The 14558-nt window shown below is 36.9% G+C and overlaps 1 protein-coding gene across 4 annotated transcripts in view; it reads left to right on the top strand.

Annotated features, from left to right (window-relative positions):
• The window catches only part of znf609a (zinc finger protein 609a), a 91798-nt gene that overhangs the window by 62014 nt on the left and 15226 nt on the right, over positions 1-14558 (top strand). For all 4 annotated transcript variants that reach the window (XM_048158076.1, XM_048158080.1, XM_048158079.1 and 1 more), the window contains one exon: positions 10211-10436. In XM_048158076.1, the coding sequence (XP_048014033.1) occupies positions 10211-10436 (226 nt within the window). The remainder of the gene's footprint in view (positions 1-10210; positions 10437-14558) is intronic.

Below are 14558 nucleotides of genomic sequence, written 5' to 3'. Positions count from 1 at the left end.
TATGTGAACGGCCCCTATTCATAATTCTAAGTTCATGTTAAATTTAACATTTTTTTCAGTGACAGACAGCCCTATTCAACTGTTAATTTGAATACAGAAGGTTTTTATTAAAATTTTATATTTATTTATTTTATTGAAATGTGATCTTGTATGTACAACAAGGAAAATTATTGAAATTTGTTCATGTTTTTTTAATAAATCTTGTTTGAATTTCAGTTTCATTTTGTTCAAAATATCGTGATACGTATCGTATCGTGAACTCTGTATCGAGATACGTACCGTATCGTGACCTGAGCGTATCGTTACACCCCTAACTTGCACACAATGCATCAATATCTGCCAATAATACATCTTAAGATCATGTTTAAATGCTTAGTTTTGTGATCAAAGCTCTCTAGTTTTAAAACATATAATGCAATGCAATGCAATACAATGATTGAGAGATGAACAAATAAACTTTCCTCAAAAGCCTGATGATCATAGTTGAGACTCTTAAGTTTTTAAGTCCAGTGAACTTAAGTGAGTGAGTGTTCTTATGTTTGATTTACAAAAATCAGTAAAGATTTCACAGCAAAAAGACACATGAACCATGAGCCGAAGGTGTACTTTTGTAGAATTACACCAAAAGACTTTTTACTTGCTAAAAAAAGTATAAACTATCAATCGGACGACAGAAAGCATGTAGTAGAGTATGTACAACAGGTTTTACAGCAAAGGTTTGATCATTTAGAGTAAATTTGCATACCAAATATGATACGGGATAGGCTTTAAAGAGTTGAAATCTTAATCAGAATCTGTGGCTCAGGATACGTATCTGTGGATAATGTACAATATTGACCAATCAGCATCCAGATCCGCTAGTTTAATGCTTGTTCTTATTGACAGTTTAAAGGGTTAGTTCACCCAAAAATGAAAATTCTGTCATCATTTACTCACCCTCATGCTGTATGAGTTTCTAAGATATTTTGAATAATCTTGGTAACCAGATAGTTGACGGAAGCCATTGACTTCCATAGTAGGAACAAAAATATCCCTTAAAGTCTCCTGATGATGTTTGCGAGATGCTCGTCTTGGGCACATGCGCGTGACATGGTAGCATGAAGGCGCTTTCGTTCCCGCTGCCCCCAGCGGTCAGACCAATGGTTGACATCTCTGTACATACCAATTTAGTGCCTCAAATGTGGTCAGCTGAGCAGGTTCCAGAGGCCAGTCGAACTCAAATTACAGGCAGTTTTTGGTTTCCATGAATCAGATTTTTAGTCACCCCTGCTCTCTAATTATAGGCCCGGGCAGTTAGAGCCCCATTTGTTTTATGACCTTAGAGATATTACCGGATTCAGTCTACGCAAGCCTGGTTAAGTGCTGGAACAGAAGAATTATTGTTGGGAAAATCAGCTCGGGAACTGTAGTGACATTACCTGCAGTGTCTCATTACGCCAGTTATTTGGCCTTTTTAATCCGTTATCCTCTTTGAATTCGACTTGGAACCACGGGTTCCTGAATCTGACACCTTCGCATTGTGCGTTTAAAGAAAACAGGCCCCCGCGAAACAACATCGCATGACCGCCGTGTTTTGTCTGGCAGTGCCAAAGTGTTTTGGTTTGAGCGCTGGAAGCCGCGGCTCTCTTTCTCCGTTTGTTTTTCAGCCGTTGATTGGCGAGCAGACTTTGTTTTCTCGTCCAGTGGAATGCAGGTTTTTCTGCAACGATTCTTTCATTCAGGATGTGAGGCTGACAAGAGGATGTTTAAAGTCTCTTAACACCTCTTTCTTTGCGTTTTTTTCCCTCCAGCCCTGAACGCGACGCTGTCTGTTGTTTACATAGCTCGGATTAGCGACGCTAACCTGTAAGGCCTCTTAGAGTGAAGTACATCTAAACATTATGTGACGTTTGTTAAACTGTGTCGACGTGCTGAAAGGTGTTGATTGATGATTGGTTTAAAGCATCATGGTTTTTCCTTACTTTTTGCCTGTTTAATGTTGCAGTGAAATTCTTGATAGCTAATTCTTTTTCTTTGTACCCTTTTGCAGCATTTGACTTTGATGTACTAAAAAAGTAATAAAAGTAGCGATATATCGGAACCGTATTGGTTATCAGGCGATATTGCAGATTTGTTTTGTATGTAATTTATCCATATCAGATGATATATGTGATAATATATATCAGATAATATGTATTTGCTATATCTATTTTAACTGGACTAATTTTACCATCATCTAACACTAATTTGATAACTGCTAAATTAAATCATTACCAAATCTAAAAATGAATATCCATTCTCATATACTTTACATTATAATGCTGTGATGTTAAATTCACCTTGTAGCATTTAAAACTTATTTTTTAAAATATTTTTTATAATTTTTTTTTTTTTGTGTTTTTATTTTTTAGACTTATTAGTATTTATTTTGTTATATAATTAAATAATATATTTTTGAATAAATACAATATTATAGTATTTGTTTATTAGCATTATTGTAATGACTACAACTTTAATATTGTGCACTTTTAAACTTAAACTTTGTATTTTAGCGTTTACTGTTTTATTTCTTTTTAGACAATTTTGTTATAAATATGTAATCCAGACAAAATATTAAAGAATTTCTAACCATTTTAAACTAAGAAATATCAGTTTGGCTACAATTTTAATATCATACACTATAGTAAAATAAAAGCTTGTAGCATTTAAAATGATAGATTTTAGTGTTTACGGTTTATAAAATAGAGTTTTAAACTAATCTAATAGAATTTTAATACCATGCACTTCCAAATAAAAGCTTTTTTAAGTTGCATTTGTTATTTCCCTCTTGCTCTCAAATGTCAGTGCTGTGTGTTTGTGTTCTTATCGCAGGAGAGAAATATCCAATGTTTTCAACCGCAAAGCGCGTCTCAGAGGTGCAGCAGCTTGTCTTGGCAGGCGTTCTTGGGTTTTTTCCCTGGTAACATTGAAGTCATCGAGCACACCCACCTCTGTGGTCATTCTGTTGTGGCTAGACGTTACTTTGCTCTCTGAGCACGAGGCATCTGTTATTTCCATCGGCGTCTTGCTCACGGTTGAGGTGGAAATGCAGTTCAAGTTAATGTGTGACACTCGTTTAACGGATGTGATTTTCCTCAGCTGGGGGCCGAGGCACATTTTGATTTTGGAGACACGTGACCTGAACCTAATTCAGATCCAGGGCTCAACAATTAGAATAATTAGTCGGTTATGCCTTAAATGAGCGTAAACAGATGAGAAAGTATATTGGATCAGTGCATTCACTCTTAAAGTGACAGCAGCCTAATAAACCTGCTGCTGTCTGTCTGTGTCATTAACGTTAATCAAACAACAAAAAGACTCAATCACTCACTGCTCTTAAATAAAACACTTCAATAAGGATTAATCTGTATTTAATCTATACAGTGAAGACTATGCAGTGTTATTTTACATTTGATTACTTTATTACATTTCTTTACCGGAATTCTGCAGTTAGACCTTCCTATCTATTGTTTTTGATTGTTATTGCTTGTAATTTGTTTATTTGCTCATATGTTATTACTTACGTTTACTTGTCTTTAATAATATTTCAACTTTATATGACCTTGTCAAAATTGGGAATTGTGAAATTTCACTGGTATCTATAATGTTGATGTCGTAAACATCTTTATGTATTAGAATACAAGGTTACATGAGACAAAAAACAACTATTTTAACTATTTTATGTATTAGTTTTCTGGTGGCCAGGCAAGGGATGCAAAGGGGCGAAAAAATTCCGGTAAATTTCCATAAACTTTCCAAAATTTCCCAAAAGTTAAAAAAAAAACCTGGAAAGTTTCTGGAAATTTACCAGAAATTTTCCATCCCTTTTGCATCCCTAGTAAAAATTTGAACCACTGACCCAACCGGGCCAGTAGAAAAGATAACACAGGACAAAACTGTTTTTTTTTGTGGTGGGGCCAATGAAAAATTTGGCTGGGCTAGGAATGCTAAGGGCCGGAAAATTTCCAGAAACTTTTCAAAATGTCCTGAAAGTTTCCAAAAATCCTTTGTATCCCTAGGCAGGGCAAGTAAAAAATTGAACCACTGACCCAACTGGGCCAGTAGAAAAAAATACATGGGGCAGTGAAATTTTTTTGCAGAGCTAGGGGGTGCAAAGGGGCAGAAAATTTCTGGTAAATTTCCAGAAAATTTCCAAAAATCCTGGAAAGTTTCTGGAAAATTCGGGCCAGTAGAAAAAGTAGCTGCACTTCCATGTCAGATCCTTTCTAGTACCACTGGGTGAGATTTCTTTCCTCCAGTCCTCCTTCCCAGACTTCTTTGTTTCGGCGTCCTCCTCGAAGGGTTTGGAGAGATCATTTGCACAGCTGAAATGTTATCCGATTTAAAGTTGCCTGATGCTTTCCAGACCTGAGTGGGATCCCCCTAGTTCTTCTCCATTGGCAAGGAAAGGTTCTTTTACAAGCGTCCTCTCAGGTGTCACTCTCGCTTGGGTCGTCCATGGCGTTCTGAAGAGGCAGATCATGTTTCTTTCCTGTAGAGGTATTTATTTCACCCAATTGTACTTGATAAGTAAAGCCTGTCATCGGCCCAGATTATGATGTAGTTTGGAGATTATTTAAATGATAGTTTCAGAAAAAAAGATGGCTGGGGGAGAAAAAAAAAACGTGCACGATTTATTTTTTGGCTTGATGTGTCAGTTGTTTGAAAAACTCAATCTTGTGTTAACCGCAGAGCAGGACTCTGAGTAGGGTTAGTGTACGCCAAACTTGGAGGCAAACTAAAAGAAAACGAGCTCAGAACCGCTAATGGTGTGCTTCAGACCACAAATGAGAAACCGAGCCAGGAAGCAAACGTTGTTTTTGTTGAACCTCGCTGTCTCTCCCTCTGAGGTTCTGTATTAATTTAGCTCTTGTTTCCAGAGCGTTTTTTTCCCCTCAAGTCATTCCACCTCACGCTGTGTGACTCGAGAGGCTGTTTGGGTTTAGCGGCATGTGTTTCTCTCTTGCGTATGGTTAGCATTTGGTGGTCTCTCCGTGCAGATACATGCTCAGGCTGTGTTGACACAATCATATATCAGTATACTGCTTTTTCTCAATATTGCATGATTTCTTTTTTCTGTTAAATGCTAATCTCAATTTAGATCCATTTCTCATATACTGTACATTATAATGTTGTGATGCTAAATTCATTTGTAGCATTTAAAAATTACAGTTTTATTTTTCTATACAAAATATAATACATACAAATTAATGTTATATTAAATACATTTTCCCCAGTGCATTAAGCACTATTTAGTATTTAGTACTGACCCTTTCAGATAAATAAAACTATGTAATATCAGCTGATAACCGATATAGTACTGATATATTAGTGTTGATTTTGTCAGCTGTATTTTTTTATTTAATCTTAGTCCTGTCAGATGCACTTTTTAGTTTTAATCATATTTAGTCAACCTTGTCCTGTTTGTTTAGTCAAGTTTTAGTCAACTAAATGTCTGAGAATTTTAGTCTGTTTTAGTCAATGAAAACGTGTTCACATTATAAAGTCAGAATTGTGAGTTATAAAGTCAGAATTGTGAGTAATATTGTCAGAATTGTGAGATATAAAGTCAGAATTGTGAGTTATAAAGTCAGAATTGCGAGTTATATTGTCAGAATTGCGAGATATAAAGTCAGAATTGCGAGATATAAAGTCAGAATTGCGAGATATAAAGTCAGAATTGCGAGATATAAAGTCAGAATTGCGAGTTATATTGTCAGAATTGCGAGATATAAAGTCAGAATTGCGAGACATAAAGTCAGAATTGTGAGATATAAAGTCAGAATTGCGAGATATAAAGTCAGAATTGCGAGATATAAAGTCAGAATTGCGAGTTATAAAGTCAGAATTGCGAGATATAAAGTCAGAATTGCGAGTTATATTGTCAGAATTGCGAGATATAAAGTCAGAATTGCGAGATATAAAGTCAGAATTGCGAGATATAAAGTCAGAATTGCGAGTTATATTGCGAGTTATATTGTCAGAATTGTATAAAGTCAGAATTGCATATAAAGTCAGAATTGCGAGATATAAAGCCAGAATCAGAATTGCGAGATATAAAGTCAGAATTGCGAGTTAAAGCCAGAATATTGTCAGAATTGTGAGATATAAAGTCAGAATTGCGAGATATAAAGTCAGAATTGCGAGATATAAAGTCAGAATTGCGAGTTATATTGTCAGAATTGTGAGATATAAAGTCAGAATAGCGAGATGCGAATTGATATAAAGTCAGAATTGCGAGATATAAAGTCAGAATAGTTGCGAGAGATATAAAGTCAGAATTGCGAGTTATATTGCGAATTGATATAAAGTCAGAGTTGCGAGATATAAAGTCAGAATTGCGAGTTATATTGCGAATTGATATAAAGTCAGAATTGTGAGTTATAAAGTCAGAATTGCGAGTTATATTGTCAGAATTGTGAGATATAAAGTCAGAATAGCGAGATATAAAGTCAGAATAGCGAGATATAAAGTCAGAATAGCGAGATATAAAGTCAGAATTGTGAGATATAAAGTCAGAATAGCGAGATATAAAGTCAGAATAGCGAGATATAAAGTCAGAATTGCGAGATATAAAGTCAGAATTGCAAGTTATATTGTCAGATATAAACTGATTATAAGACTGCAAGATCTAAACAGAATTGTGAGTTATAAAGTCAGAATTGTGAGTTATAAAGTCAATTGAGTTATAAAGTCAGAATGAGTTATAAAGTCAAAAAAATTGAGAATTGTGTGGTTAAAAATTCGCAATTGCGAGAGGAAAAAATTGCAATTTTTTTATTTAGTGGCGGAAACAAGCTTCCATAATAATAATATTGTGATGTATTGCAGTGTATTCAATCATAACATGAAGTGTATTGCATTGTGATGGTGAGCACTGGATTACTGTGGTTTTAATTTAAACATTTAGTGTCATTTGATTGGATTTGAAGAGCCCTTTGTTGTTGTTTGTTGGGCTTTTCCATCTGTTTCACCAGCATTGTCCGCATCAGTGGGATTCACATGACCTTTTAATAGGCCTCAGGTATAGATGTGTGTGTGTGTGTAAACAGTATTTACAGTACCATACCAGAGGACAGGTGTTTGAATGCAACACCCTCAGTCTAATCCTCCAGTAATCCCGTCTGAAGCCATGTGTTCAGTTTCTTACTGCCGACACGGTAAAGTACAGCCAATGGACGGCATCCAACTAGAGGGAAGGAATGGGAAGGAGCTGAAGTAGTGCAGGCAGTTGCTGGTCATCCAATGAAATTGACTGCAGTGAAACGTTTTTCATGTCCGGATCGGCTCTAACTGGGAACTGGATTTAGAGTGCGTGACTCCGCTGTTCCCTCGCAAACACTGTGGTCTTGTGAATTTTTAGTAACAAGACTGTAAATTCAGAGCGCTCGCTGGGGAAGGGAGGGATGCTGTGAGCGCTGTACAAGACGGCCAGTGTTTTCTCCGACACCATTTTTGAGTTGATTCAGCAAGTCGTTGTTGAGTTAATGGTTTAAGGATTTAGTTAGCTGTGCTGAATCAGATGCCACTGAAAATAGAAGTGCATTAGAAGTGAGTAAAGCCTGTTTCATCGCTGGCATGACTCTGTCTTGTACCCAGGTGGTGGTTTGTTTAAACAATTTTCATTTATATTCATGCACTTGGCTGATACTTTTCTCCAAAGCCACTTGCATTGCATTCATTTGATCAGTTTAGGCATTCCCTGGGAATCAAATCCATGACCTCGGCATTGCAAACGCCAGCTGCTTTATCAATTACAGGCCTCGGTTCATCCTGGAGCTGGTTGGTGAACAAGCTGTGAGTCACGATAGCAACAAATGTTTGAGCTTCTTTAGTCGTCCCTCATTAACATCCAGACACATCTCGATCTTGTCCTCTTCATTGCAGCTCTCTGATTCTTCTTTCACTTTCTACAGATTTTAAATTTTGCTGTGTTGCTGAATACGCAAATCGAAATCGACCGGTTTACACTTTGAATACACTTTGTCTTATTTTGCATGATTTATATTATTTAAAGAATGGATGCATATGATCCAAACAGCAACCCTTGTGCATCCTCATGGACATTTTTGTCTTTTCAGTTTTTTAATCATTGTTCCTGTGTTAATGCCAGCTGCACAAATTTTGGTACAAGTGTGTATTTTTATTAGAATTTTACTATTCCACCCCCAATTCCTTTAATAAATCTATTTTACACCAGTAACACAAAATAGTTCCACTCAGGACCTTAAGGACAAAATGTCACATTAAAACTCACTAAAATGGCAATTTTTAATCCCAGGGCCATTTAACTATAAAATGATGCACTCTGTGTTAATAGGCTTTAATTCTGTTGGCAAGGCTTTTTCTTTTACTACTTTTTACGAGATGATGCCATTTTCTCAGGTTTGGCCTATAGAGCAAATACTCGCTTTATTCCTGTTTTCTGCTTCTGCATATTATAGAGACAACTGGATAAATTATGCAGCTGTAATTGTGTGGGTGTGTTGGTATGGATGTCAGAAAGTGTGTGTGTGTGTGTGTGTAATATTTGAGAGAGAAAAACTTTACTGTAAATCACAAATCCAACCACTGTGGTGTTTTGCAAATCAAAAGGGAAAAATTTGGTACGGCGCCCAAACAAAATCTTACTGAAAGCTCATTTTTTGAGATGTCAACCTCAAATTTGGAACACAACTTGTTTAGATTTATGGCTTTGATTTTCTAGCATTTTTAGAGTTCAACATGTTTTTATAAAATATATATTTTATATAAAATAATGTTCATAAATAATTTTAAACAAATTTAAACCTCCTATACAACCTATAACTTTTTTTCTTATTTCACTTTTTTACTTGAACAATAATCTGCCAAGTGTGTTCTTTAAAATGAGACCAAACGTAAGTCTGTGCTCCCTAGTTTTTGGACATGTGGACCTATGTGTAACTTTTTTTAATTGACGCACAAGGGTTAAATGTTTTTGGAAGGAATAAGCTATGCATTTCATGTTCTCTGTTAAGATTTAACTATGCAAAAACTAATCAGATTTACCTTGAAACAATTTTCCCTCACATATTTCTAGTGAATTTCACAAATAATTACAGAAACGGCAACTAACACATTTAATTAAATATGAAATTTTTGAAGTAAATAGTACTTTCTTTGAAAGTTAACATTTTATTTGTTTTAACTTTTTTAGTGTTTTCAGTGAAACGAAAAGCCAAAGTTGGATTTAGCGTATCAGCGTTGATTTGCATTGAAGTTTTCCAGAAGAATCTGAAGTGCCATTGGTGTTATGGAGTTTAATTAACTCTTGTTTTTTAATTAGTCTAATCGTTGCATGATTGGTCTATAACAAAAGTTGTTTGGTCAGAATGTCAGCCGAAACCCTTGCTCCCAGATGTACTGATTCTCAAACCAACCCAAGAGCACAACGATGCATGTCAACAGAGAGATGGACTAATTACTATGGCATAGTTTAAGGTCCGTTTTAAATGAAATTGGCACATTTATCTCAAAGCTTTAGCTTTTAATTCTTTGTCACCCACCAAAAAGCTTTAATTCAACAAAAGCCCATAATTAGATTATCAAATTGGCTCGTGTGGAGTTTGTGAAATCGAATGGCCTCGGAGTCGAGGTGGGGACGGAGCAGCTGCGGCAGCTTATTATGAACCCGTACTCTTAAGCATCGTTGGCCATGAGTAATAATCACAGAGCGCTAATGCTTCTTGGCATTAAGGTTAAATAAGCCCAGGCTCCCACACAACACTCTCTGTGCTGTGTTCACATGCTTCACCCTTGCCAGTTTGATAATTGCTGTAATTGAACTTAGAGGTTTGACATTGATCGTAATGTCAGCTTACGCTTTCATAGCTGTCTGTTTACAGCCACTGTAATTGTGTTTCTTGTCCTTGTTTTGTTCCTTTTACCTTATTACAAATTAATGTTAATGAATAATTATTGATGAAACACTGATTTGCATCATTTCATAGGCTTGCGAACTTCCTCATTCTGCTCTTTTATAAATTAATTGGATTAAACATAGATAATGCAAATCAGTAGTCTTATAAAATATTAAGTATTGTTGTATTGTGTGTGTGTGTGTATGTGTGTAGCAAATTACTGTTGTTATTGTTATGAATATACATTTCATTGTTTAATTTTTAAATTTTAATATTTTATTTTTAACATATTTTCTGAAATCTCCCCATAGATGGAGTCTCCGGTGTCCACGCCGGCACCACCACCGCTCCACCTCCTCGCACCTGTCGGCAACAGCGACATCTCCTCCTCGTGTGAGCAGATCATGGTCCGCACGCGCTCCGTGGCTGTCAACACCTCTGACGTGTCTCTGGCGACCGAGCCGGAATGTCTGGGTCCTTGTGAACCTGGAACCAGTGTCAACCTGGAGGGCATCGTCTGGCAGGAAACGGAGGACGGTAAGGGCTGGAGCCAGATTGATGTTGCATGCTGTCAGTTAAACATTTAATTGCTGCTATATTTATAAGTGCAAGTCTGTATAAATGAAGACTAGGGAGGATCTTGTTTGTAGGGCTGCACAATTTGTCAAAAAACTGTTTTGATCATAAAAAAATTGCCAGGAGCCCTCAAAGCTTCTCTCTTGTTCTTGTTTTTTTTTTATTTTTTTTTTTAACAAATTCAGAAAGATGCATGTTGCGTTCCCAAATGCACATTATAAGCGACCTAAACTCGAACTGATGCGAAAACATTCTTTGCACTAGGGTTTTGCACTAGGGCTTTCACAAGATATAATATACGTCCCCATAATGTGTCTGTGAAGCTCAAAATCCCCCACAGATCATTTATTATAGCTTGTCAAATTTGCCCCTGTTTGGGTTTGAGCAAAAACACGCCGTTTTTTTGTGTGTCCCTTTAAATGCAAATGAGCTACTACTCCAGAAGAGGGCGGAGCTTTAACAGCTCAACAACAACAAAGCTGGAGAATCTCACGCAACCAAAATTGCATGTTCTCGGGGGCGGGGTTTATGTAAAGTTTAGGGTTAGTGATGTCACCAACCCGAGAATAACTCGTTGTAGTCCCTACCAGCCATTTGTTGTAGTCCTTAAAAAGCGATTTCTGTAAAAGAAAATATCTCCTTTTGCATTGAACTTTGCAGATGTTGTTTATGATCAAACAGCAACATTACACACTAACTAAAGTTAAAAAAGTGAAATCATAATCAAGGACCCATTTAAAAAAAATATTTTGATTTTACTTAGATTGCTTGTGCAGCCTTAATGAAGAGGTTTAAATTAATGGATCTGTTTGATCATGAAGCTAATTTACTAAAGTTTTTTCCTGTTATCTCATTCAAGTTAGTAGATGCTGTAAACGATTTTACCGTTTTGCCAAACTGAATGAAATGGATCACAACAAAGCCCTGTCCTCCAATAACGTTTATGATTGGCTAGTTTTCTGTTTGGCTGACACTCAGATTCTGTGATTTCTCAGGACGCTTATTTCAGTGATATATGTCGGCTAGCATAGATATTTAATACATGGTCTATCCCACCCCCCCCCAAAAAAAGCTTGAAGCATATTGCATATATATTTATATATAAATAATCAAGCCTATTTTTGTGCTTGTTACCAATCTAGAGAAGTGCACACTAGAGAGAACACGCTTATATTTGCTTTGTTTTGCTCCCTGGACTCGGTAATTCCAGCTTGGCTTGAGCTGGTGGAGGTGACTGACAGAAACACTGCTGTTTGCCTCATTACGCAATGCTTTTTCTCCCATAAAAACTGATGTTTTTCATCTAGGACCTGTGCCAAACAGTTTAGATTTAAGCATCATGACTGACTTGCTGTAGACATTAGCCGTCTGCTTGTGTTTGTGCTGTAAACAAACAAAATCCAGACATTTGCAGTTTGATAAAAAAGCTGAACCTCTCTGTTTTTCCTTCCTCAGTCCACTGAAGTTTGTATGCATATTATTTGCTGTGGAAGTTGCTGTCAAACTCTTCCCCCCGGGCGAGTTTTATTTTTTTATAGACTAGCGGGCATTTATAGGCAAATTAACCTGACAATTCAGGTTCTGTTATAGCAGCGTCAATAACGCGAGCAAGTCACGCTGTGCTATTTGGCTGATGTCTGTTATTTGAACACCCGGACGCATTTCCCCTTTGTTGCGATCATGCAGAATTGCTGTGACTGAAAATATAAGGCAAGGTCAAAAGGTGTCGCGCAGCTCATACTTTCACCTTCGCCCACTCGTTCCATTATCTCCATTAGCGCCGGTGCACTGCAGCTCATCTCTCTCTGCTAACGCACAGAAATTGTGCTAGTTCACACCACATCAAACGCTTCCTGTCTTCCCCGGTCTCTTCGTATCTCCATCCATCTCGCTTTACCTCCAGTCCTGATGATTCAGTGCCTCTCTGAGAGGTCTCATGGCACAAGCGGCCTCCATTTGACAAATGCAGAAAATAAGCCAGAGGAAAGTCTGAATGCGCCTCCAGAGAGGGTCACGGGAATGAGCAGTAACAGCCAAACCAGCATGCCTTGCAGTTGGAGGCTTTGGAGTTGTTAGAGACGTCTCTGTTTAGATGCCCGGAGGCTTCTTGAGCTCTGTGGAGAATTGTATAATGGATGGGCTTCTGGGTTATTGGTCCATCTGATCTACTGTGGCTTAAATAAAACTAGTGTGGTGTTTATGAAGTTCATACAAGGCAAGATTATTGTAGTTTTGATTTTGTCTTTTTGATTTGGTGTAGTTTTCATGGAAATACTTGACAATAAGGTCTCATTTGGCAACATGAATTAACAATGAGCATATTTTTATATTTTTTAGTTAATAAAAAGTTATTCATTGTTCATGTATTATTCACAGTACTTTAACCTAATGTTTTAGTAAATGTTGAAATGAACTGAGATTAATAAATGATGTAGAAGTATAGACCTCTTTGGAGCAGATGTCACAATTACGTCACTTGCAGCTACGCGCGCATAGTGGTTGCAGAAAAATAGCGGTAGCAATTGGAGGAAAATGTGCAAAATCCACAGAATAAGAGAAAAACGTTTTGTTGTGCCTCTGGATGTTGGAATCGGAATGCAAAAAAATATAGTCTTCATTTTTAAAGAAAACCATCGTTGAAAACGTCCTTTGAAGCTAAACGGAGACGTTTCACAGACTGGACTGATGACACCTGCAAGGATTAGTCTACTATTAAAGCAGGAATTTGATGTAAACAGTAAGTCTACATAATATTCACATATACAGTTCAGAGGACATACATACATAGCAGTTACAGCATGAAATAATATTTAAACCTATAACATTTTACATAGATAACTTTTAAACATAGTCTATAAAATTTTTATTTCACAATTCTGACTTTTTTTCTTGCATTTGCGTGTTTATGACTCCCAGTTCGGCCATTATAAATCGCAATTGTGAGTTTATTTTACAATTCTGAGGGGAAAAAAGTCAGAATTGCGGGATAAATTGCAATTCAGAAAACAAGTATAACGAGTTACAGGATAACGAGCATATCTCACAATTCTGTTTTTCTTTGTAAGAAATGTGAGATATAAACTCAGGTTTGCGAGAAATAAAAGTCAGAATTGTGAGATATAAACTCAAAATTAACTTTTTTTAATTCTTTTATTTCGTGGGTTCCATAGACTGCTACTGCTCAACTGTCATTTTCTGCAACCAGGTAGGCTCCGCCCATAAAAAACGTCATCGCTGTTTGCAAACACCAAATTGGTCTATTGGTCATTGTTAGCTAATGTTAACTATTTGCATCTTCTTGTTCAGTACAGTTGAGTTGTCATTTTTAGAATATGCATCTAAATTGAAAAACAAAAAAAAGTCAGTTTTGGAGTCATGAAAATGTACTTTAAACTTTTCCCAGTAATGTTAGTTTTTATTTTTATTTCATATAACTAGTTTGGGCCCAATCCCGATGGTGCAAGGACCCTATTGGAATGATTAATTCTCATTTACTTCTTGTTAATGAAAATATCTCATTCAGAAAGAATCAGTAATGACTTTTGTGGTGAATGTTTCACAATTAAGATTGACAGCTCCTGTAGTTGTAGGTGTTACCAATCAGAATAAATCACACCAGTTAATAGAAATTTACTTGCACAGCTGGCTAGTTTTTCTGCATCACTGGTGCATGAATTATTCCTGCATATGTATGTGATTCTCGTCCAAAATGTTGCGTTCTGTTTAACTAAAGTCATGTTCATTTGCACCTAAAGGCTAAACCTCCTCTTTGCTGTGTAATTTCACTACCAAATGCTGACCTTTGGGGCTGCAGTATTTACGAGAACCGTGTGGATCAAAGATCAGCCTCCTCCTGGGCTGTCAACATGAGGAGATGGAAGTGCCCCTGACCTGGCAACCCAAACCCTTCTCTACCAGCCAGTGACAGCTCATCAAAACCTTAGCGAATAATGGGGGGTTCACTGAAAGGAGATGGTAGATTGGGAGAGGGAAAAAAGAGGGAGAAAGAAGCTCAGAGAAAGTGACGTTTTGCAAGAGCAGCGTAGCAACATGCGTGTTTATGCCAGGACCCCACCTGCTGAC

Source organism: Megalobrama amblycephala, linkage group LG15 (genome assembly GCF_018812025.1).
Source record: "Megalobrama amblycephala isolate DHTTF-2021 linkage group LG15, ASM1881202v1, whole genome shotgun sequence".
In the NCBI taxonomy this organism is placed as follows: domain Eukaryota; kingdom Metazoa; phylum Chordata; class Actinopteri; order Cypriniformes; family Xenocyprididae; genus Megalobrama; species Megalobrama amblycephala.
This window is presented reverse-complemented; position numbering and strand designations above follow the sequence as displayed.